General features: G+C 32.7%; 1 protein-coding gene across 5 annotated transcripts in view; it reads left to right on the top strand.

Moving 5' to 3' along the window:
* ano6 (anoctamin 6) overlaps positions 1 to 24,838 on the top strand; it is a 37,716-nt gene that overhangs the window by 4,897 nt on the left and 7,981 nt on the right. For 2 of the 5 annotated variants that reach the window (XR_012401681.1, XM_005164462.6), the window contains exons 2-17: positions 505 to 563; positions 1,339 to 1,470; positions 3,480 to 3,548; positions 4,307 to 4,591; positions 6,098 to 6,211; positions 8,150 to 8,265; positions 10,391 to 10,525; positions 13,261 to 13,366; positions 14,703 to 14,763; positions 16,543 to 16,688; positions 16,795 to 16,872; positions 20,238 to 20,469; positions 21,905 to 22,074; positions 23,479 to 23,576; positions 23,953 to 24,083; positions 24,154 to 24,359. Coding sequence is in view for 2 of the 5 variants with exons in the window: in XM_005164462.6 (XP_005164519.1) it covers positions 505 to 563; positions 1,339 to 1,470; positions 3,480 to 3,548; positions 4,307 to 4,591; positions 6,098 to 6,211; positions 8,150 to 8,265; positions 10,391 to 10,525; positions 13,261 to 13,366; positions 14,703 to 14,763; positions 16,543 to 16,688; positions 16,795 to 16,872; positions 20,238 to 20,469; positions 21,905 to 22,074; positions 23,479 to 23,576; positions 23,953 to 24,083; positions 24,154 to 24,359 (2,138 nt within the window). In the remaining 3 variants the exon portion in view is untranslated. Of the gene's footprint in view, positions 1 to 504; positions 568 to 1,338; positions 1,471 to 3,479; positions 3,549 to 4,306; positions 4,592 to 6,097; positions 6,212 to 8,149; positions 8,266 to 10,390; positions 10,526 to 13,260; positions 13,367 to 14,702; positions 14,764 to 16,542; positions 16,689 to 16,794; positions 17,617 to 19,705; positions 20,470 to 21,904; positions 22,075 to 23,478; positions 23,577 to 23,952; positions 24,084 to 24,153; positions 24,360 to 24,838 lie in introns of all 5 variants that reach the window. The other 3 variants (XR_012401682.1, XR_012401683.1, XM_073946823.1) reach the window with 3 other exon arrangements.

The following is a 24,838-nucleotide window of genomic DNA, read 5'->3' as shown; positions in this document are numbered from 1 at the left end:
AAAGATAAAGTGAAAAGCTATTTGCATGTTTCATATCTAACATGTTCAATAAAAACACTTTTGAGAAATAAAAAGTAAGGCAACCAGTATATTTTTTACCATGTAGAGCAGGGGTCAGCGTCCCTGTTCCTGTTGATCTACCTTCCTGCAGCTTTCAGTTGTAACTCATATCAAACACACCTGCTTGTAATTATCAAATGCTGTTCAGGTCCTAATTAATTGGTTCATGTGTGCTTGATCAGGGATGGAGCTAAACTTGGCAGGAAGGGAGATCTCCAGAAACACTGAGCACCCCTGGTTTAGAGAGTCACATACCTTAAAAATACCTTTGTTCACTCTGTCAGGGTAAACACTGTCCTGGTTAGTTGTAATCATAGCTTAACATTGCATTTGCAGATGATCATTGTTGGCAAATGCTCCCACTGCATGTTTGATCACAGTAAGTTGTGCTTCACAGTTGTATGTTTTCTTTTGTTGTAATATTTTGTGTTTTTTTCTTCTCAGTCGACTCTAAGACGGTGCAAACATGCAGAACTATGCCAAAAGGTTCAGATGTGCCAATAGTGGGTTTGTTTCTTTTCTGTACACCTTGATAAATGTTTAAATAAAATGCATTACATTTGTTAATCTAAGTAATTTATTAGCTTCGGTAAGTTAATTAGAAAACACGGTGGCTCAGCGGTTAGCACTGTCACCTCATAGCAAGAAGGTCACTGGTTTGTGTCCCGACTGGGCCAGTTAACATTTAAATGTGTAGTTTGCAAGTTCTCACCGTGTTGGCATGGGTTTCCTCTGGTTGCACCGGTTTCCCCTACAGTCCAAACAATTGCGCTATAGGGGAGCTGATGAACTAAACTGGTAAAAATGTATGAATGTGTGTGTAAATGAGTGTGTATGGATGTTTCCCTGTATTGGGTTGCAGCTGGAAGGGCATCCGCTGTGTAAAACATTTGCTGGCATTTATTTATCATAGTTACCATTTACTAATGTATAATTAAAATGCAAATTCATGCTTGTTAACATTAAATGCACAGAGAATTAGCATGAACTAACTGCTGTATTTTCATTAACTAATGTTAACAAACATGAACAAATACTGTAATAAATGTATTGTTAATTGTTTATGTTAGTAAATACATTAACTAACATTAATGCAACCTTATTGCAAAGTGTTGCTAAAGTACAATAATACAAACAAAATCAATTGCATTCTAAAATAAAAACCAAAAAATAAAATCCAATGACAATAAAATATATAGAAGTTTCTATAATGTGTTTAATAAATTGTTCTCAGCTCTTTTATTGCGTTTTTATGAGTTCAGTGTGTTGTGTTTGCAGGTGGATTTCAATGGGAACCAGGACTTTCTGTTTTTCAATGATGGAAAGCGAAGGATCGACTTTGTTTTGGTGTATGAATATGAAGAGTCTAAAAATGGATCCAACAAAAAAGCCTCAGTTATAAGAAGAAAAGTAAGTGGAGGTTTAATCTTTAATTAATAAACTGAAGGAGTGACAGATGAAAACTAATGATATCTCTAAAGCATAGGTCCCAATCTCAACTGCTGGAGGTTTTGCTCCAGCCCTAATCAAACACAGCTGATCCAAGAATACTATTGTCTAGTAGACCTTGATAAGTTGCATCACCTTGATTAGTTGGATCAGCTGTGTTTGATTAGGGTTGAAGCAGGCTGTGAGTTTGAGAACTATGATCTAAACTATAATGAAATTGAATGAAATCCAGATTGATTTTTTATATAAATAAAAATAACGCTGTAATGTCTTCTAATATTGTTGTAGTTTATCTTCTTTTCAAGTTTTGTTTTTTTCAAGTTTTGTTTAGCAAAAATACGTTTAACTTCTTACCAAGTTTAATGCCTAAATGAGTAAGTAATTAGAAAGTGACCTCTATATATATTAAAAAATAAAATTACACAATTAATTAATCATAATAATGTAATTACACATTACAAACAGACATGTTAATGTCAAATAAATATGTAAAAAGATAAATAAAAAAATATACTGATACTCCAATATTTAATAATAATGATATATATATATATATAAACTATAATAATACCTCTAATCTGTAATTATATAATTAATAAAATCCAGATTGATTTTAATATAAAAATAAGATTTTTTTTAATGTCTTTTAATATTGCTATTATTTTTTTATTCTTTACAGTATGTATTTGGTTATGAAAAATGCTTTTCATTTCTTGCCGACTTAAATCCCTAAATTTATAATTAATTAGAAATATGGTCATTTAGAGAAACTTAATAATTTTATTTAAAGTGGCCTCTTTTATATATTAAAAATAAAATACAAAATTAATTAATCACAATAATGTAATTACACATTACATAAATATATGCTAATGTCAAATAAATATGTAAAAAAAAAATCCTGATGCTTCTATATATAATAGTTATTATATATAGAAACTATAATACTATAATATAAAACTATAATAAAGCAAAAATACTTTTAACTTCTTACCAAGTTTATTGCCCAAATGAGTAAGTAATCAGAAAGTGACCTCTATATATATTAAAAAATAAAATTACACAATTAATTAATCATAATAATGTAATTACACATTACACCTCTAAACTGTTATGATATAATGAATAAAATTCAGATTGATTTTAATATAAAAGTAACACAGATTTCTTTTCTTTACCATAAAGATTTGGTTAACAAAAATGATACATTTCATTTCTTGCCAATTTTAATGCTTGAATTATTAAATGATTAGAAACATTATAATAACAAAATAATCACAATAATGTAATTACACATTACAGAAATAAAAATGTCAAAAAAAGTTAAAAATATACTGATACCTCTATATATGATGATAATAATAATGATATATAAAAACTAAAATAATACCTCTTAGCTCTTTTCTATAATGATAAGGTGAATAAAATCCAGATTGAGTAACACTGATTTGTAATGAATTCCAACATTGCTATTATTTCTGTTCTTTACAATAAATGTTTAGTTAGCAAAAGTATTTTTCATTATTGCAAACTTTAATCCTTAAATAATTAAATTATTAGGAATATTATAATTACTAAATTAATCACAATAATGTAGCACATTACAGAAATAAAAAAAGTTTAATAAACTTATATAAATGATAATAATAATGATATAAAACTGCAATAATACATAGAATATAATTAAGTCAGATTGATTTTAATATAAAAGAAACATAGATTTTTTTTTTTATGTCTTATTTTAATTTCTTGCCAACATTAATCTCTAAAGTAAAAATAAAAAGCCTGACTGGCTTACATGTTTTCTTGTGAATTTGGAGTGAGGAAAATTGACCCACATTATTCTCAGTTCCTTTATCACTAAATCTCACGTGTAACACAATCCCAGATGCTTTCTTTATCTACACAGATCATGCATGCTTCAAAGCCATCAGGTTTTATCTGCAAACTTTATCTCTTTCATTCTCCAGAAAAGGCGAAGAGAGTTTTTCGAAGGAAGCCTGATGAATAAGGGATTGCATCTGGAAATGACACAATCCGTAAGTGGTTTGAAACACTTCCCATAAAGAGGTTTCTCCGCTCAGAAACATGAGACTTTGAGTTCCTGTTTCTTCAGTTTTCTGCAGTGTATACAAGTTTCATCACCATTACGTATGAATTATACATATGCTGATGTACAACAATTCAATATATCAGGAAAATGAACGCATACGATATTAATATTGTCATGATCTCTGTTGGTAAACTATGACTTGTAGCAGTAAAATAAAAAGCAGATTCAGCTCGTGCAGTCCTACATTTAGAAATAACACACTGTCCTCTGGTTGCCCAGAATAATGCCAATGCTCCTAATATGGCAGTAAAACAAATAGAAGTGGGGTTTTTTACCCTAACTTGCCTATTTAACCTAGTTAACCTAGTATAGTTAATACTAGTGTCTTGAAAAATATCTAGTCAAATATTACGTGCTGTCATCATGGCAAAGAGAAAAGAAATGAGTTATTAGAAATGAGTTATTACAACTATTATGTTTAGAAATGTGTTAAAAAAAACTCTGTTAAACAGAAATTGGGAGATAAAATGTAACAGGAGGGCTAATAAATCTGACATCTACTGTAAATATATGAATGCATTAAAATGCTTCAGTTGGTATCGGCAAAATCATAGGAGGGATTCTTTTAAAGGAGTCTTGTTTGAGCTTGTTGGCCTGATGAGCAGGAACTCTATTGTTATTTTCTGCACAATACACTTCATTTCCTATGAAACTGATGGGGGTTTCCTCTTGTTTCTTTCACAGGTAGTGGATGAGAAGCTTTTCTTTGTGAAATTGCACATGCCGTTCGATGTTCTGTGTGCAAATGCTGAAGTCCTGCATATTAAACTGCCCATCAAATGCAATGACCTCCGTACACAATCCTCCAAGCACAACTGCTGCACTAAACCATTCTACCCTAATGAGGACGTGATTGGCAAAGAGCCGGACTACTTCACGGCGCCCTTCAGGAAAGATCTGCTCAACCGTTTTCAGCTAAAGGAAAGAGAGGGCAGGGAGTTATTTACACCGACCATGAGGAGCAGAATGGTGGGTGTAGTAGAGTATTGTTTTAAATGCTCAATAGTACAGTACATCATGATGAACTTGCATGAGATTGTTATCATGGGTGCTTTAAAGCACCTTGAAAATGTAATTTAATTTAATCTATTTACAGTGTTTACTTTGATAGCACGTGATGTTAATCTTAAAGTAAAAAATCCTTGCAATTTTTTGTTTTGGTTATTTTTAATTTAAAATCCGGACTCATGCTGGAATGAAACCCGCCCCCTACTCAATATTCAGTAAGATATATGTCATCCTACTGAAATTAAACTCCGCCCCCTACTCAATATTCATTTTCAGTGGGAAATGCATCATCATATTTAAATAAAACCCGGCCCTGCTCAATATTTAGTTTCAGTGGCAAATGCATCATCATACTTAAATAAAACCCCGCCCATACTCAATATTTAGTTTCAGTTGCAAATACATCATCATACTAAAATGAAACCCCGCCCCCTACTCAATGTTCAGTTTCAGTAAGAAATGTATTTTCATGCTGGGATAAACCCCGCCTCCTACTTAATATTCAGTTTCAGTGGGAAATACATCATACTGAAATAAAACCCCACCCCCTACTCAATATTCTGTTTTAGTTGCTAATACATCATCATGCTGGAATTAAACCCCACCCCCTACTCAATATTCAGTTTCAGTTGGAAATGCATCATCATACTGGAATAAAACTCTGCCCCCTACTCAATATTCAGTAAGAAATACGTCATCATACTGCAATTAAACTCCACCCCTACTCAATATTCAATTTTAGTTTGAAATCTGTCATCATACTGATATAAAGCCCACCCCTACTCAATATTCATGTTTTAGTTGAAAATACATCATCATACTGAGATGAACCCCGCCCCCTACTCAATATTCATGTTTTAGTTGAAAATACATCATCATACTGGGATAAACTCCGCCCTTACTCAATATTAATTTATGGTTTTCAAACGCATCATCATACTGAAATTAAACCCCGCCCCTACTCAATATTTATGATTCACTTGAAAATACATCATTATACTTAAATAAAACCCCGCCCCCTACTCTATTTATGTTTCACTTGAAAATACATCATCTTTCTGAAATAAAACCCCGCCCCCTACTCATGCAGAGGATATTGATTGCTAATGCGCAGACCATTTATTGGTCAAATGTTCATCACAAAATGTACAATTAGGCTCCATTTGTCAACAATAGTTAATTTAACTGAACTAATGTTAATGCTTGATGCATTAGCTGATGTTCACTAATGAGGCATGATTGTAAAGTGTTTCCTGTGGCACTTTATAATGCTTTTTGAAATGAAATAGCAGTTATATACAATAAAGCACTACACAAAATAGATGGTTTACTATCATTATACCTACTAAAGTAACCTTCTTTTGCAGTTTAGGTCAATATTATTATAATACAGTATATTGTGGTAAATGCTTCAGCAAGTATGTTAAAAATCTGATGCCTGTGGCTTCCTGATATGCATTTTTGCAGGTGTATTATATCCTCAGCCGAGCAGAGTATGATATAAAAGGAGAAAATAAGAAGTTTGGGATCACAAAGCTGCTTGCTGGAGGCATCTATAAGGCTGCGTATCCATTACATGACGTGAGTAACTTCAGTGTGTGTGTGTGTGTGTGTGTGTGTGTGTGTGTGTGTGTATAACGTAAAAATGCCATCATGCATGATTAATTAGAGCCATGTTATTATCATTTACTAAAGCAGGAAAAACTAAAGCTAAACTTGCTATGAACTAATATATAAGTTTATGCTGGAATTACTAACTCGAAAAAACTGAAATTAAAGATTTAAGCATAAATAATAATGTACATTGTGACATTTACATATTTTTGTATGTCTATGTTTTTTCCTTTGTCTATATTTCTGTAATGCGTTTTTATTTAACTTCTAATCATGCCATGTTAAGCTAAAGGGGAAAAAAAGACAAGCAAATATTATGAGAAAGTATTTTTGGGAAAGTGCTTAATTTATTTTATTTTAAAAGCAATGCAAATGTCATTGTTTTATTTAATTCAGCTATCTAATATTACAGCAAATGTTTCATACATGTTATTATATAGTAATAATTTTGGATTTATTTTGTTGGAAAGCTGGAATGACTAAAGCTAAACAAATAATTTAAATGTTGCCTTGTCTACTAACTAAAAAAAAAAACTTAAGTAAAAAATTTAAAAACATGTAAAATAAAATATAGAATGTAAATAATATTAATCTTATATATATATATATATATATATATATATATATATATATATATATATATATATATATATATATATATATATATATATATATATATATATATATATATATTACTCTTGTAATAAGTCAGGGTACAGCGTTGTTGAGGATCCAAATGCAGTTTATTAAGAAAATTGTCAAGTAGGCAAAGGTCAAAACAGATAATTCAAAAGCGTAGTGAGAATACAGGCGAATGGTCGAGACAGGCGGCTGTGTTTATGTATGTTCCATCTGACTATTAACACCTTCAGCTGTGTGTGTTTGCAATCAAGGGGAATCTGGGCCCGGTGTGTGGGTGAAATGCTAGATTGCTAGTGATCGTGACAACTCTAATTGATGTATAGTAATATATTAGTAAAATATAATAAATATATATTTGAGATTAATTTTATTTACATTCTGAACGTTATTATTAAATGTCATTTAAATAGACAAATGGTCTATTCGATGTGTTGTGACATGTATTTATTGTGAATATACTTTTTTTTTTATTGTAACTTTTTCCTATGCTGCCTGTCTTGACCAGGACTCCCTGGTGGAAGAGTGATTGTATCTCAATGGGAAATTCCTGGTCAAACAATTAAATAAAAAATATATATATTCACTAATTTCCATAAAATCATATTGCTAAATGCTGCCAAAAATTTGAAAAGTTTTTGCAGAGTTTTTGCAGAGTTGCTATTTAAATTCGGATTGAGATAAATAAAATAATAAATGTTCTTTTCTTGATTATTGCTTACTGCAGAAACTCTTTATTATATTATATTTGTTGCTTGTGTAATGCTTAATTTGACAAATTAACTTTTACTTTAAAATTTCTATAAATAAATTTGTAGAACATATTAAGAAACATTAAAGGTTATTCTTTTTAAGAAGATTTATGCACATTAATTCTAAATAACATTCTTTTCAAGAATTTTGAAGTGTTCCAAAAATATCAAAGGTTTTGCATTAAAAGATGAAACACTTTGGAATTCTAAATATTCTAAAATAAATTCAAACAAGAACAAAATGGCAGTTGGTAGAATTCTATTCTCTAGAATGTTGTTGTGAATGTGAAGCCAGAACTGTTGATGGAAATGCTGTGCAGTGTTATTGTGGTCGTTGCTGTAATTTGCAGGTGGTGGAAAAAGATGAACTCTTGACGTTTCTCTTTCACTCAGACGTTAAAACCACCAAAGATATCATCCAACCTGTTGTTTTAGATATGAGATCTGGATGTGGGTTTTGCAGTAGATGTGTGAGAACTAAACAGTTTTTGCTGGTGTTTTTGTGGTGCAACAGTGCAGGTTTAATGTGAAGTCTAAAGAGGAGGACTGTCCCAATGAGCGTTATCTGCTGTACAGTGAGTGGGCGCATCCTAAAAACTTCTACAAGATGCAGCCGCTGGACCTGATCAGGTGTGTTGTCTACATATAATAACACATGCATCACACAGTTAAAGTTAGAATTATTAGTTCTCTTGAATTATTAACCCCCTTGAATATTTTCCCCATTTTCTGTTAAACAGAGAGATTATTTTCGACACATTTCTAAGCATGCGTTTTAATAACTCATTTCTAATAGCTGATTTCTTTTATCTTTGCCATGATGACAGTAAATAATATTTGACTAGATATTCTTTAAGACACTAGTATTCAGCTTAAAGTGACATTTAAAGGCTTAACTTTAACTTTTAATTAATTAGGGTAAAGTTAAGATAATTAGACAAGTCATTGTATAACAGTGGTTTGTTCTGAAGACAATGCAAAATATATTGCTTAAAGGGACTAATAACATTGACCTTAAAATGTGTTTTTTTTATTAAAAACATCTTTAATTCTAGCCGAAATAAAACAAATAAGACTTTCTGCAGACGAAAAAATATTATAGAAAATACTGTGAAAAATTCCTGAATCTGTTCAACATAATTTGGAAAACGACAATTCTTATAATAATTATTCTTAATTGTTTTTTCATAATCATATAGACAAATTTTAATTAATAAAGACTTTTAAAGAAATATATATTTTTATATGTCTGTAAATTTTACTGTTGATGTTATTTTCATATATCTGCTTATTTTAGATTTTATTTTTAATCATGTCAGTATGTCATGTTAAGCCAGCGGTGTCCAAACTCTGACCTTGAGGTCCAGTGTCCTGCAGATTTTAGCTTTAACCTGCCTCAACACACCTGCAAGATGTTTCTAGTGAGTCTAGTAAAGCTGAGGTCACACTGCACTTTTCTCCCTAAAGACTTTCGGAAACGCAAGCTCATGCCACAAGTTTCGCAGTTTACTGCGTTGGAAAGTTCAAGCTTGGTGAACTTTGACCTATAGAATCGCATCACATGATTGCATGAGAGCAATCAAAGATCAAAACATGACCTCCCTGGACAGAAATGTAAAATATGGAGCAATCGCTCGCTTTTTTAAATGTCTAATCATCTTGTTTAATCCCGGCTCTTTTCGCAGCACCATACTACAGAATTTGACAAGGGCTGTGTTTCTCAATATGCGTTCTTTAGCAGTCTTGCGTCCTCGTGTTCTCATGTAACGTCATCATCAGCTGCCAAAGTTGAGTTACAATACTCAAGACCGCAAGAACAGAGGACGCGTGAAACTTCCCGGATGTGATCTTGATATCGAGGATGCATCGATGCAGACTTAAGCACCGAACTCGCGCTTGAAGTCCCAGAAGTCATTGCAACCGGATGTGGGAAACACAGCATTTCATATAGATTTATTATTAAAGTTCAGAGATATAAATGATTTGCCTCAGGAGTTTCCCTAAATGAAACGGTGAATATAAACATCACCATGGACATCTTAATAAAGGATTAAACACATTAAGGGTGTTTGTTTGCTGCAATTCAAATTAAAATTATTTATATTGTGCCACACATATTTAAAATGTTTTTATGCACAGTATATATTTTGAAAAGGGGAAAAACAATAAATGGTTGTATGAACGCTGTAATGTTTAAATCATTTTCCATTTAAAGCACGTGAAGGTCATTTGACCATCCGGAAGAATGCAGCATCTCATTTCTCACCGGACGCTTTCTCTGATCTCAAGGTCTCCTGAGTTCATTCTTCCGAAGACACCTGGGAAGACCGATCTATAAAAGAACATAAGTCCCTTCTCTGCGTTCTTGGAATTGAGAAACAGCCAAGCTCAAACTCTAGTGTGACCGCAGCTCAAGGCCTTGATTAGCTAGCTCAGGTGTCACTGATTGTGGTTGGAACTTTGCAGGTGTGTTGGAGGTTTGGACAGCTCTGTGTTAAGCTAATAGAAAATAGGAACTTTTTGGCAAAGCAGTTGGAATAAAACAAAGTTCATATTGATTTTATTTTTCGTCAAAAGATAATTGTCATTATTTAACTCAGTTTAGCTATAGCTGTCTAATAATACAGCAAATATTTTACTAAATATCAGTAATATTTTTACCTTTTTAACTCATTGCTTCCTTGTTAGAGTAAAAGCATCCACTGATGGCATAAATATGAAAACATTTTAGTTGACTGTTCATCTGTGCTTTCAGGAAGTATTTCGGTGAGAAAATCGGCATTTATTTCGCCTGGTTGGGTTTCTACACGTTCATGTTGAGCCTCGCTGCTGCGTTCGGACTCGGCTGTTTCATATACGGGTACAGAAGCAGAGAGAGCAGCACATGGAGGTACAACAATACACAATGCTGAAAAGCTCTGATAACATTCAGAATATATGTTTACAAAAGCACAGTTTGTCTAGTGCCTTCTTTTGGATCTGAAACCGACTATTTGCTCATACATCAGTAACAACTTGTAAAACTATTTGAACTATGAAGCATGTTTATGTGATTGTGTTTTCTCAGTCGTAATTCAGAGTTTTGTGATAGATTCAGTATGGCCCAGGTTTCATTTTTTACATCAAATTGTTTAAATAGCAAATTACTATTTTTCTATTATTATTTTATTTGCTATTATTTCTATTATTATATTATATAGTATTATATTATTTTATTATATTATATAGTATTAATATCTATTATTATTTCTATTATTATTATTATTTTCTATTTCTATTATAATTATATTATTATTCTATGATGCTATATATTATTAATATATATTATTATTATTTTCTATTATTATTGTATTATTATTATTATTATTATTATATTATATATTATTAATATCTATTATTATTTCTATTATTATTATTATTATTTTCTATTTCTATTATAATTATATTATTATTATTCTATGATGTTATATATTATTAATATCTATTATTTTTTTCTATTATTATTGTATTATTATTATTATTATTATTATATTATATATTATTAATATCTATTATTATTTATATTATTATTATTATTATTATTATTATTATTATTATTATTATTATTATTATTTTCTATTGTTTCTTTTATTATTTCTATTATTATTATTATTTTCTATTTCTATTATTATTATTATATTATTTGTTATTATATTATTATGTTATATATTATTAAAATCTATTATTATTTCTATTATTATTGTTATTTTCTATTTCTATTATTATTATTATTATTATATTATATATTATTAATATCTATTATTATTTATATTATTATTATTATTATTATTATTATTTTCTATTGTTTCTTTTATTATTTCTATTATTATTATTATTTTCTATTTCTATTATTATTATTATATTATTTGTTATTATATTATTATTATAATATATTATTAAAATCTATTATTATTTCTATTATTATTATTATTTTCTATTTCTATTATTATTATATTATGTTATGTATTATTAATATCTATTATTATTTTTTCTATTATTGTATTATTATTATTATTATTAATATCTATTATTATTTCTATTTTTATTATTATTTTCTATTATTTCTATTATTATTATTATTTTCAATTATTTCTATTATTATTATTATTTTCTATTATTTCTATCATTATTGTAGTGCTATAGACACTTACAGAACATTTTGGCAAGCATATACAAATCCTACACATTTTACTTGTGCATACAAAATTAATTGAATATTTCCTTCTATGATTATTGAATGTGAGTATTTACATACAGATAAATATAAAGAGCAAATTCCTTTGTGCACTTATGGGCATGCTGGTCTGAAATTGAAGTGTGTGAAGGCTCGTTACTATTTTGAGGCAACTTAAATAGATCAACTAAAAGCTGGCCTGAAGTCAATGACACAGGACTTTATTTGTTATTTAAAGAGTGTAATAGTGTTATGCACTAATGTGGGTACAAAATACACGTACACATTGCTTATTACACACACATGGATGCACGGCACTACACATATAGCTGGTAATATGAAAAATGAAGGGATCATAATGTAAAAAAATATCTTATTGTCTACACCACAAGTGTCAAATCCAGTTCCTGGAGGGCCGCAGCTCTGCATAGTTTAGTTCCAACCCTTCTTCAACACACTTACCTGTAGGTTTCAAACAAGCCTGAAGGACTTAATTAGTCTCATCAGGTGTGATTATTTAGGGTTAAAGCTAAACTGTGCAGAGCTGCGGCCCTCCAGGAACTGGATTTGACACTTGTGTTCTACACAAATACAACAACCATTATACACCTCCAGCATGTCTTTCACCTCTGAGGGCTTTGGTGGAATTCGGCTCTTTTGTATTCAGCATATTAATGGCATTTTTCATGTGTTTAATGTTGTTTTTGGTAGTAGTATTTATTTTGTGCATATTTATATATGCTTTTTTTCATTTTATGATTAGATTTGTCAACTTCTGTCCGGTTTTAGAGACGTATGCGTTATGTTTGGATGTAACATGGATATGCTTGCTTTTTTTGACAACACCTATTGCTCTATTATTGTTCATTTATTAATTATCTGGAAATTAGAACTGAATTTAGGAGTCATTTTGAAACAAATATTTGCACAAAAACCTACACATTAAATATGAAATGCATGTAATCACCATTAATCCACATATAGTTTTTCAGTTTTAAGCAAAAATAATATCACTAGTGTACTTTTTCTCACCATTAAAACTGGCCAAAGAAGCTTGCTCGGTGTTAAACACAAACAAACAAACTAACCAAATGTTATAACATGTGCCCTATTGTTAATGTTATTTTTAATGATGATTTTTACTTAGAGATGCTTTAAAGGAGATGTTTTTAAATGCGAGTCCTTCTATCAAAAGTTTTAAATTCCTAATTTATATATTATTTAGTGCTGTTGATTTCTTTTTATCGTTATTAACCTTTTTTTATAGAACAGTGATGTTTGTATATTTATAAATCTATATATAAAATGTCTGTAAATTTGATCTGTTTTTGCCATGACATAGCCAGAGAAGCTGATAACACAATGAACTCAAAAGCATGTGTGTGACTGATTATGACTGTGTGTTTGTCCAGCAAAGAGGTGTGTGACCCTGATATTGGTGGACAGATTGTCATGTGCCCGCAGTGTGATAATAACTGTCCGTATTGGCGACTCAACACCACGTGCGAGTCCTCGAAAGTGAGTATTTCAGTAGAAAACAGGCACTAAAATTAATACTAAAAAAAAAAAACAAAGGAAAACAAGATTTACTCTAACATGATCTTATTCGTAAATACTCTAGTTATAATATTTTTATTTAAACTTTGTAGTTTGTAGTCCATTAGATATTATAGATTATAACATTCCACTCAAGAGCATGTTGACATGTTAACAATGTTCAAGTGGTGTCTTAATCTTTCCATAGCTATACTGCTAAGGTCAATATTATTAGCCCCTTAAAATATCTTTCTTTTTTGTTTGACTTCTTGCCTAGTTTACCTAATTAACCTAGTTAAGTTATTGGAAGTTATTAAAGCTATCATGCTTAGAAATTTATTAAAACTAAATGTATTTAAACTAAATTAAACAGCACTTAAGACATTTTTAAAGAAGAATAAAAAGTTGACAGCTAATATTTTTGTCTTTAACTGTATGTATATATACAGTTACAGTATGTATGTATTTATGTATGTATGTATGTATATATATATATATATATATATATATATATATATATATATATATATATATATATATATATATATATATATATGGAAATAATTATATCAAATACTTACAAAATTTTTGACATTACACATGGCCAACACCAAACAAGCTGTGATGCACGATACATACTCTTATATACATGCACACTTATATACAAGTAATTTATAATAATAATATATTGCAATATATACATATACATAATTTTGAGTATTTTCTTTGCCATTATGTGCTCTACCTCACACTTTGGTGCTTGGTGTTTCATATAAAATGCTAGTAAATATCAACCAGCTCATGTGAGAGTTAAAAAACACATCCACGCAACTCTAAATAATTTATGCCTGTGCCTCCTGACATTCATTTTCTTTTGTTTCTGTTGTTGTTTCTGTTGTTTTTAACACCCTTAAAGGGCCGCTAGCTGTTCATTTGGCTTATAAATCATCATCATAATTCATGCTTTGAGCTAAATATCAACAGCAATGTTTTGGGTGAGCTATTCATCTAGGGTACATTAGTTTTTATGAAGAGTTTCATCATGGATTCAGTATGTTAAAAGATTGTGACAGTCCCAGAGTCTATATTCTGCTTCCAATGAAATGCATCCTATTGTGGTTTTGTGGTGGAAAACAGAGTGATGTAAACTTTTAAAATACACCCTCACTGCAACACTTCACACACACAAACATCTCAGCTGTCTGCACACCCACCGTCTGCTCTGGAGGATTTTCGGATTTAACGTCTGATCTTGGATTTGACTTGTGAAACTCTCTGTTTGCTGATAATGCGTTTCTGTGTTTGCTTTCCTCCGCAGAGGCTGTGTGTGTTTGATAACTTTGGGACTTTAGTGTTTGCTGTCTTCATGTCTGTTTGGGGTGAGTGATGATGTCATATGCTGGTCACATGGCCACTTGCGCAGTTTAACCGTAATCCTAGTGTGGTGCCGATAAAATTTTAACTATTGGCAAAACGCCTGCTCCATATTGCAGATTATTACAAGACTCTTAATGCAACGTGATTCATTGTGTTTTTATTGCAACATTAAGGTGCACTGCAGGAACGTATTTGTAGCTTGCTGATGCAATATGTTAAATCAAATAAAAGAACTAAAAAAATGTACAGAAACAACAACATGAGAAAAAATTTAATAAAAAATAAATAAAAAATAATAACTAAATAACACCGGAACGTATTTTATAATAATTGTCATATTATATTATATTAATGCTTTATATTATGGAATATTAGAATAATGTTATTGACATCAAACATTGTATCTGTTGATGTTATAAAATTTTTAACTATTTAGTTATTATAAAATTGTGTTTTTATTATCCAATTTTATCAAAGATTAATAAATAATCTATTATACCAATTAAAGAATCAGTAATTAGTTTTAGAGAAATATACATTTTAGCATTAGTTGGGAGTGCTTTGGTATTATTTTTGTGTAATGGTTAGAATGTAGATTAGGTTGAGGGTTGGTTTAACTAAAATAAACTATAGTTTTATATATATATATATATAAATTAATTTCATCTACATCAGTGGTCTCAAACTCTTAAATTCCTGAAGGGCCGCAACTCTGCGTAGTTTAGCACCAACCACCTCCAACTCACACCTGCTTAATAGTCTTAGTAGTCTTGAACACCTTGATTAGTTGGATCAGGTGTGTTTGGTTAGGGTTGAAGCAAAACTGTGCAGAGCTGCAACCCTGAACACAAATTCAGTGATCCCTGATCTAGACCCTAGGATAAAAAATATTTAAAATAACAAAAATTGAAGAATAAATAATAGTTAGTGTTATAGGTAATAGTTAATGTTTCAACATTTTCTATTACAATCAAACCTTTAGTATTGTTTAGAAGATCTAACAAAAAACTAAATGAATATATTTGAACTATAGATAAATATATACTAATGATAGATAAATACTATACTGTACTAAATGCATTCCTCATTGTTACTGTTGCTTTATATTTTTTGCACATTTTGGTGAATAAAAATTATTGAGGTCTGATCATTAGCTAAAGTGGACGTATTATTCAAAAATCCCATTTATAAGGGGTGTGTCTTAGTTGTGTGGAAGCAGTATGTGAATATAACCAGCCTCTGATGGTAAAAAAGTTAATTAATTAATTTAATTTATTTATATAAACAGTCTAAGTAGACACTTTGATTGACATTCTCTCTTTGTACGTGTCATCAGAGGGGGAAAGCCCCGCCCATCAGTGATGTATAACTAGCCCTGAGTGAGAGGCAGCCATTCTCCATTAGAGTTTTGATCTGCCTTAAGATAATGTCAGCGACTTAGAGGATTATAAATGTTACGTTTTTTAATCTACCATTTTGCTGACACAAAGGCATTTGTAGCTCCGTCCTTTTCGAAAAGAGCACCATCTCATTTGCATTTAAAGCGACAGTCACCAAATCTACATAATTTGAATCAAAGCCTAACAGGGTCAGTTAGGGTCAGAGAGTTATAAAGCATTATTTGTGTGGTATTGTGTGCTGAAACTTCACACACACACACACACACACACACACACACACACACACACACACACACACACACTCTAGGGACATCACAGACACTTTACATCTTGTAAAAAGCTCCTGAGGTTTTAATATACAGTATGTTTTATCTTTTACAGTGACTCTGTTCTTGGAGTTCTGGAAACGTTACCAGGCCAAACTGGAGTACAAGTGGGACACAGTGGAGTTTCAGCAGCAGGAGGAGCAGCCCAGGCCTGAATATGAGGCTAGATGCACCTATGAACGATTTAGTCCTATCACACAGGTACCTGTACTGGAAACTCTGGTTTTCACATTGTTTTTACATCAACAATGTGCACATAAACACCTCAGATCTAACCTGTAGCGGGCTTTTGTGTTTCTTTACACAGTCCAATGAGAAGGTGCCGTATACAGCCTGTGGAAAGTGCATGAGAGTGTCGTGTGGCATTGGCACTGTGCTTTTCTGGGTAATGACTGTCCATTATACATTTAATTATGATGATAATTACATCTAAATATAATGATCATCATCTTAAAGTCTGCATTAAATCAAAATGTACAATGTTTATTTTGTTAGTGAAATTGTTAGTCTTAAGGTTAATAATTAATCACTGTTTGTCATAGCTTGTTTTGGTAATCTTTAAATAAAATCTGCCCGTCTGCTTCCGCTTTGAAGTGGCAGTGGATGATGTCAGTTTGACAGATTGCGTGAAATATGCTTAGCCGTTAGTTTACTAAAGGTTAAAGATGAGAGGCGGAGCTCATCGCCCCCTACTGTATTCCGTTTTGGTTGGAAATATGTTGTCATACTTTAATAAAACCCGCCCCCTTCTCAATATTCAGTTTTACTTGGAAATACGTCATCATAATAAAATTAGCCCCACCCTCTAATCAATATTCAGTTTTATTTGGAAAAACATCATCATAATGAAATTAAACCCCACCCCCTAATCAATTCTTAGTTTCAGTTGGAAATACATCATCATACTAAACTCCGCCCCCTACTTAATATTCAGTTTCAGTTGGAAATACGTCATCACACTGAAATTAAGCTCCACCCACTAATCAATATTCAATTTTATTTGTGAATACATCATCCTAATGACATTAAACCCCTCCCCTAATCAATACTTAGTTTCAGTTGGAAATACATCATCATACTAAACTCCGCCCCCTACTCAGTATTCAGTTTCAGTCGGAAATACGCAGGGGTGATAGCGTTCCGGCACCACGCCGGATTTCCGGCGTACTGTGGCTGCGGGGAAAAAAAAAATCAGGTTCACGGATATTGATCTGTCATTTCTCTAGATTCACAGAATTCACTCACTGATGAAAGCGCCAGATTGGTTTTTATTAAGTGCCATTTTGTGTGCTCGTGAATCATCTTTTGAGTGTAGACGCCATGTAAATAAAAGATTAATTGTGTAATTTAGAGAGCTTTATAAATTATAACGGATCTTTGTGAGATCTCTATGAACTAAGATTAGTGACGCTTTTTAGTGATAATAAGAGAAGCGTGCTTTGCACTTTCCAGGCTATAATCCATTCAGAATTTGTATGAAACTTTCGTTTTCGGCACATATACGCTGATATGTTTTGGGAATGACATCTGCATATTTACGCTGGGTTTATTCTCGAAATAACGGTGAAGCAATAGACGGGACAAAAATATATTTCCCCCTTCTCCTTAAACAACTTAGTGTTTCAGCTATGAAATAGTTCTGTTTTGTATGTAGCCTAATGGCAAAGTGTTTATATTTAGTTTCGTTTTTTATTCAGCTTATTTAGAAAAACGTTTGGAGCATTTTTTATTCGTTAAAAATAAGTTTTTTTTTTAACGAACAGCGCCCAGCGGAAGACCATCATTGTCTGTTTGATCAGTTTGCCTTCTCAGATCATCACGACTTGCCTAAAATAAAAGATATAAAACAGTTCAAGTATAAAACAATGGTAGCTTAAACGTTAAAGAATGTGTGCTATTAGGCGCATAGTTTGCTTATAAAAAGCTTGCAGGACATCGCGGCGCCAGAGCAATCACTTGCATTTTTTCAGTGGGAGCAATTTAAAGTTATCCGTCATTTTAGCTCACAAAGTACGAGTAATACATCAAAAAACGTTACAGCGTTTTTATAAAATAAAGAAAACCAAAATTATGCGCTTTCTGTCGTCAGGTTTTTGAACAGGAGCGCTTAACAAAATGAAGCAAAATGTATATGCCTCACAGACATAATAAATATATTTATAGAAAGCTTTAAATTATTACTTAACGAAATAAAACAAATCGAAAACAAAAAAACTCCTTCATGTAATCCGTAAAGATGAACTTCTCTCTAAAGGCGAGTCCAAGAGGAGATTGCCAGTCAGGATCTTTGCGACTCAGAATAAGTTTATTAATAAATAATTATGATATGATCCTTACTCTTTCCTCGACACATTCATGGTTATTTGTTTTTGCCGGTGCTTGGGGCGAGTTTTAGCTTATTGTGTGCGCTTGAACGCGGTTTCACAGTAGCAGTTTTAACATGGAGTGACACGACATCTGACGTACAGATGACACTGGCACATGCCACTGAGTGTAGTGACACTTCCGGTGGCAAAACCATATTTAATCATTACGCGACTTTTAACCTAATTTATCGCGTCGCAAGTTAGTTTATTTGCTGAGCTACTCTTTTAATTTAAACGCATTTATTTTATGTTTTCGTAGTCATACTTCCGTACGTAATATAGTCATTTGACAGTACATGTCAGTCAAATTTATTGTGGCATGCTTATGTATGGGAGGGGTTACACTTATCTGTTGTACTGTATATTATTGCATCCTGGCAGTTCCTTTGTTCCCTACAATATGGACTTCTCTATGTTTTTAATTCATTCATTTATTTTATTATTTAACTTATTTTCATTTTAAGGTATTTTAAATAATATCCTTTAAAAAGTTTTAATAAAATGCATGTTGAAAACTCATAACATATATGCATGTAAGATAACAGGTGTCATTTGTCTAATGATTTTTAAATATTAAAGCAAAGAGACTTATAAGATTAAGGTGCTTATAACGTGCTTATACTGACACCTACTGGCACATGTCACAAGATCACTAACACTGGCATGTGTCACTGACATTACTGGCATGTGTCTAAAAAGAGCCACTTGACAATAATGATGATCAGGGTTACACATAGGCTGTTAATATATTTGGGCCCAGGGGCCCACAAGTTATGTGTTAAAAGTGCGTTGCATACATAGTACCCCCACCCCTACTCACCTCAGGGGCAAGGAAAAAAAGTTCAGGCTCAGGAATTTTTTCCACTATCAGCCCTGAATACGTCATCATACTGAAATTAAGCTCCACCCTCTAATCAATATTCAATTTTATTTGGAAATACATCATCATACTGAAATTAAGCTCCACCCTCTAATCAATATTAAATTTTATTTGTGAATACATCATCATAATGAAATTAAACCCCACCCCCTAATCAATACTCAATTTCAATTAGAAATACATCATCATACTAAACTCTGCCCCCCACTCAATATTCAGTTTCAGACTGAAATACATCATCATACTGAAATTAAACTCCGCCCCCTACTTAATATTCAGGTTCAGTCAGAAATACATCATTGTAATGAAATAAATCCCACCCCTACTCAATGCTTGGTTTAAATTGGAAATACATCATCATACCAGTCAGAAATACATCATCATACTGTAATTTAACCCCGCCCCCTACTCAATATTCAGATTCAGTTGGAAATACATATTCATACTGCATTGTTGTTGGAAATGTTAACTGGTATGTACATGCTTCTTTATCATCTTGTGTAGATTCTGTTGATCGTAGCGTCAGTGGTCGGGGTGATTGTGTATCGTTTGGCGATGTTTATGGTGTTCTCGATGCAGCTGCGCTCTGACCTCAATAGAAAAGAGCTGGAGCCGTTCAGAGAGTACATCACGCCTCAGATGGCCACATCCATCACCGCCTCCATCATCAACGTCATCATCATCATGATCCTCAATATTGTCTACGAGAAAGTGGCCGTCTGGATCACAGACTTCGGTCAGTCTCTGGTTTCATCTGATGTTTTTGTGCCAGCCGAACTCCTCTCATATTATATACAGTGGTTAGCACTGTCGCCTCACAGTAAAAAGATCGCTGATTCGAGTCCCGGCCTGGCCAGTTGACATTTCTCCCCGTTTTGGCGTGGGTTTTCTCCGGGTGCTCTGGTTTCCCTTCACGGTTCAAACACATGCGCTAGAGGGGAATTGGATGAACTAAATTGGCCGTAGTGTATGAATCCTTGTGAAAATGCGAGAGTGTATAGGTGTTTCCCAGTTCTGGGTTGCAGCTGGAAGGGCATCCGCTGTGTAAAAAATTTGCTGGAATAGTTGGCTGTTCATTCCGTTGTTGGGACCCCTGATAAACAAGAGACTACGTTGTCTATGCCGTCCTAAATTATTAGCCTCCATGTATAATTTTTCCTCAGTTTCTTTGTTAGGTAATAAAGTTATTTATTATAATATTTTTGTTTTAATTAAAACCTGGTTTGCTCGTTTATACCGATGGCCACTGCAGAAATGTTCTAACAAACAGGCTGTTGTCATTTGGAGCTTTGGAGACGTAACGTAAATTCCACTTTTAAATAATTAGTCAACTATAGCTTTCGTCATGAGCCACGGCTGTGTTCAAAATGCCATGAATGTTTTCAAAGTGCACTTCGAAGGGAACGCAATTGTCAATATGAAGATACTTACAAATACTACAAAATACTTACAAATTACACATAAGCAAATTACTAATAAAAGAGATGACTGTAATGTCTGGTTCTAAGTTTAAATGTTAGAATGTTCTAAATGAATAGGGCATAGGGGGGATAACTGGAAATAGAACACAGCCTGGAACTCTGCTTCTAACTATAGCTCTAGAGGTGTAGTTGCAAGTGTACAAATTTGAACGATGGATTCGGAAAATGCCAAATCAACTATGTTTGTAATGACGGAACTTGTGACCTTAGTTAGCTAACTAAAACACAGCCCTGGTCAACTTCTAACTACAGCTTTAGAGGTTTAGTTGCAAGCATACAAGTTTGCATGACGGATTTGGGAAATGCCAAATCAACTAACTATGTTTGTAATGATGAAACTTGCGACCTAAGTAAGCTAACGATGATTTTTGTAAACGCAGCCCTGATCAACTATAATATTAATTTAGCACTGCTGATTCTGTGATTTAAATATTGTAGATTTGCATATTGCAATAGTGATGCTGAAATGATTTATAATGGAGCAATTTTGTATGCAATTAGTGTAGAAATGTGGCATGACCAATTTCTTTATTAAGTAATAAAGTTATTTATTATAATATTTTAGTTTTAATTACAACCTGATTTGCTTGTTTATTTTGATGGCCACATGGCATGGGGGAAAACAAGTAACATGTAAAGCTGTTTAATTTAGTTCATCATTAATTGTTGCCTTTTTTGTGCATGTTTCAGAGCTGCCACGGACAAAAACAGAGTATGAGAACAGCCTGACGCTCAAGATGTTCCTCTTTCAGTTCGTCAATTTTTACTCGTCTTGTTTCTACATCGCCTTCTTCAAAGGGAAGATTGTTGGTTATCCAGGAGAACCCGTCTACTGGTTAGGAAAGTTTCGCAATGAGGAGGTGAGAGATGGGGAAGATACTACAGGCAAAACGATATGTAAATCATCAGACATTTGGATAGTAGAGTCTACACACCTTTTGTTTTAGTATTTTCTACTGTACCATCATCTCAGGCAGTTTACACATCAGTTTGTGATATTAACCATTTTCAGTGATATTAACCATTTCAGATTCACTCATTTGTGAGTGTCGAGTAAAAATGATTTAAAAGTACATATTTTTATGGTTTTCTAACAGTATACAGACACAGAGCTTTTTAAACTTTTAACAATTAAATGTAAAATAACACTGTGCAGTCTGAAATAAATAAATAAATCTCTTAACTTGTACCCAAATGGTTTGAATTCAACTTTAAATGCAAACCTTAAAAACACATGCAAATGTAAGCTTACACGCTAATTAAACTTTGCAATGACTTGCTGTTAACATTCTGGGGTGTGTTACTGGGGTGCAAATTAATTGAAATGTATGTAAACAACACATATAGGGCCTATAAATGTTTCCTTTACAAATATTACTGAGAATTTTGCATATAAAATCTCTTAGCTAACAGGTATTCTAATCTTATATCTAAATCATATAAATCGTTAATGGTTGTAAGGCTAATTTACAGTAGGCTATTTATTAACAAAAGAAAAAACTTTATTATCATTATCAACCTTTATTATCATTATTAAACATAGTACATGATTAATCATTAATATTATGTTGGATATTGTGTATTTTTTTATTTGTTATTATTTTTGAAAAGTCTACTTTTACTACTTGACTTGTTCAAACCACTGCAGAAATGTTCTAACCAACAGGCCCATGTCATATACAGTACAGATACATTTCTGAATAAATAACCTACTACAAATTAAAAGCATTAACGTAGGCAGGGTTTGTTTTCACAAGCCTGGGAGATGTAACATAAATTCCGCTTTTAAATAATAGGTCACCTATAGCTTTTGTCTTGAGCTACACGGCTCTATTTAAAATGGCATAAATGTTTTCAAAGTGCTCTACAAAAAAAGGGCCAGATTGGCTAATTCATAAAAGAGATGACTGTAATGATTAGGGCATAGGGGGGATAACTGGGAATAGAACACAGCCCGGAACTCTGCTTCTCACTACAGCTCTAGAGGTTTAGTTGCAAGCGTACAAATTTGAACGATGGATTCGGGAAATGCCAAATCAACTATGTTTGTAATGACGGAACTTGCGACCTTAGTTAGCTAACTATGGTTTTTGGAAATGCACCCCTGGTCAACTATAATACCAATTTAGCTCTGCAGATCCTGTGATTTTAACACTGTAGATTTGCATATTGCAATAGTGATGCTGAAATAATTTATAATGGAGCAATTTGTTATGCAATTAGTGTAGAAATGTGGCATGACATTAAAACGCTGTTGTGTTCAGTGTGATCCTGGTGGCTGTCTGACTGAACTGACCACTCAGCTGTCAATCATTATGACTGGAAAGGCCGTCTGGAACAACATACAGGAAGTCCTGCTGCCGTGAGTTTCACACACACAGGAAGCACACCAGTCTGACTGCGCTTTTCAGTCAAAGTGAAAGTCTGCAATACGCTTCTTCTGCTTAGTTCTAAAATACATACATAGTATATTAAAATACATGCATAGACACCGGCTTATCCCAAAAGATAATATGATGATGCACAAGAGGCATCATTATGCAAAATTATATTTCTCCGCTTTTATTTACATTTGAACAAAAACTTTGTCGAAATTTTCCAGGGGTATGAATAAATTCAGGCTTCATTATATATCAACATTTACAGTAAAAGTAATATTTTCTCTTCAAATTGTAATATAAAATGTAGTGTTTGCCATCAGTAAAAAGCGCTTCATTAATAAGCGATGGTGTTTCTAGGTGGCTGAAGAATCTGATGTTTCGTCATTGCACCCAGGTGGGATCAGAAAAAGCGATTCCTCGCTGGGAACAAGACTATCAGCTCCAGCCGATGGGAACACTCGGCCTGTTTTATGAATATCTGGAGATGGGTAAGATGTCAAAATCAAACATGTTATCGCTGTGAGTTTCAGGATTATCTGAATGTCTGCTGCGTTCCAGTGATCCAGTTTGGCTTTGTGACTCTGTTTGTGGCGTCTTTCCCGCTGGCTCCTCTTCTGGCGCTGGTCAATAACCTGTTTGAGATCCGTGTGGACGCCTGGAAGTTCACCACTCAGTTTCGTAGGATTGTCCCAGAGAAAGCTCAGGACATCGGAGCCTGGCAGCCCATCCTGCAGGGGGTGACCATTCTGGCGGTGGTCACTAATGTAAGTCCAGAACATGGATTTCTTCATTTGAATTTGCTGGTGTTGATTCTTAAATATTGAACATTTTTATTTTAGTCACTGCTGTTTTCTAAACTGCACTGAACATTAGTTGTATGCATGCCTAGCTTCTAGCTTTTAATATTAAAATAACGTTTATGAACTGAAAATGTACTTTACCTTATATAAATGTACATGAATGGAGTTAACTTGTTAACAAAGGTTCTGCGGTAGAACCACGCCTCACTTTGTCTCCTTAACCAATCACCCACTCCCTAAAACTTATTTAAGGCAGACTAGCCATCTAGCACTGTTTTGAACCTTCCCTTTCTCCCTATGTTTCCTCACTTTCCATTCACGATCCTATAACTCTTTTTACTCTTAGGTTGAATCAGGGGGTCCAGTCACTCTACCAAAATATTACAGAGACAGTACCCCCACTCTGAGTCTCTGGGCATCATCATAGGATACCAAATCAACCT

This window comes from Danio rerio, chromosome 4 (genome assembly GCF_049306965.1).
Source record: "Danio rerio strain Tuebingen ecotype United States chromosome 4, GRCz12tu, whole genome shotgun sequence".
In the NCBI taxonomy this organism is placed as follows: Eukaryota; Metazoa; Chordata; class Actinopteri; order Cypriniformes; family Danionidae; genus Danio; species Danio rerio.
Note: the sequence above shows the minus strand (reverse complement) of the source record. Positions and strands in the feature narration are given on the sequence as shown.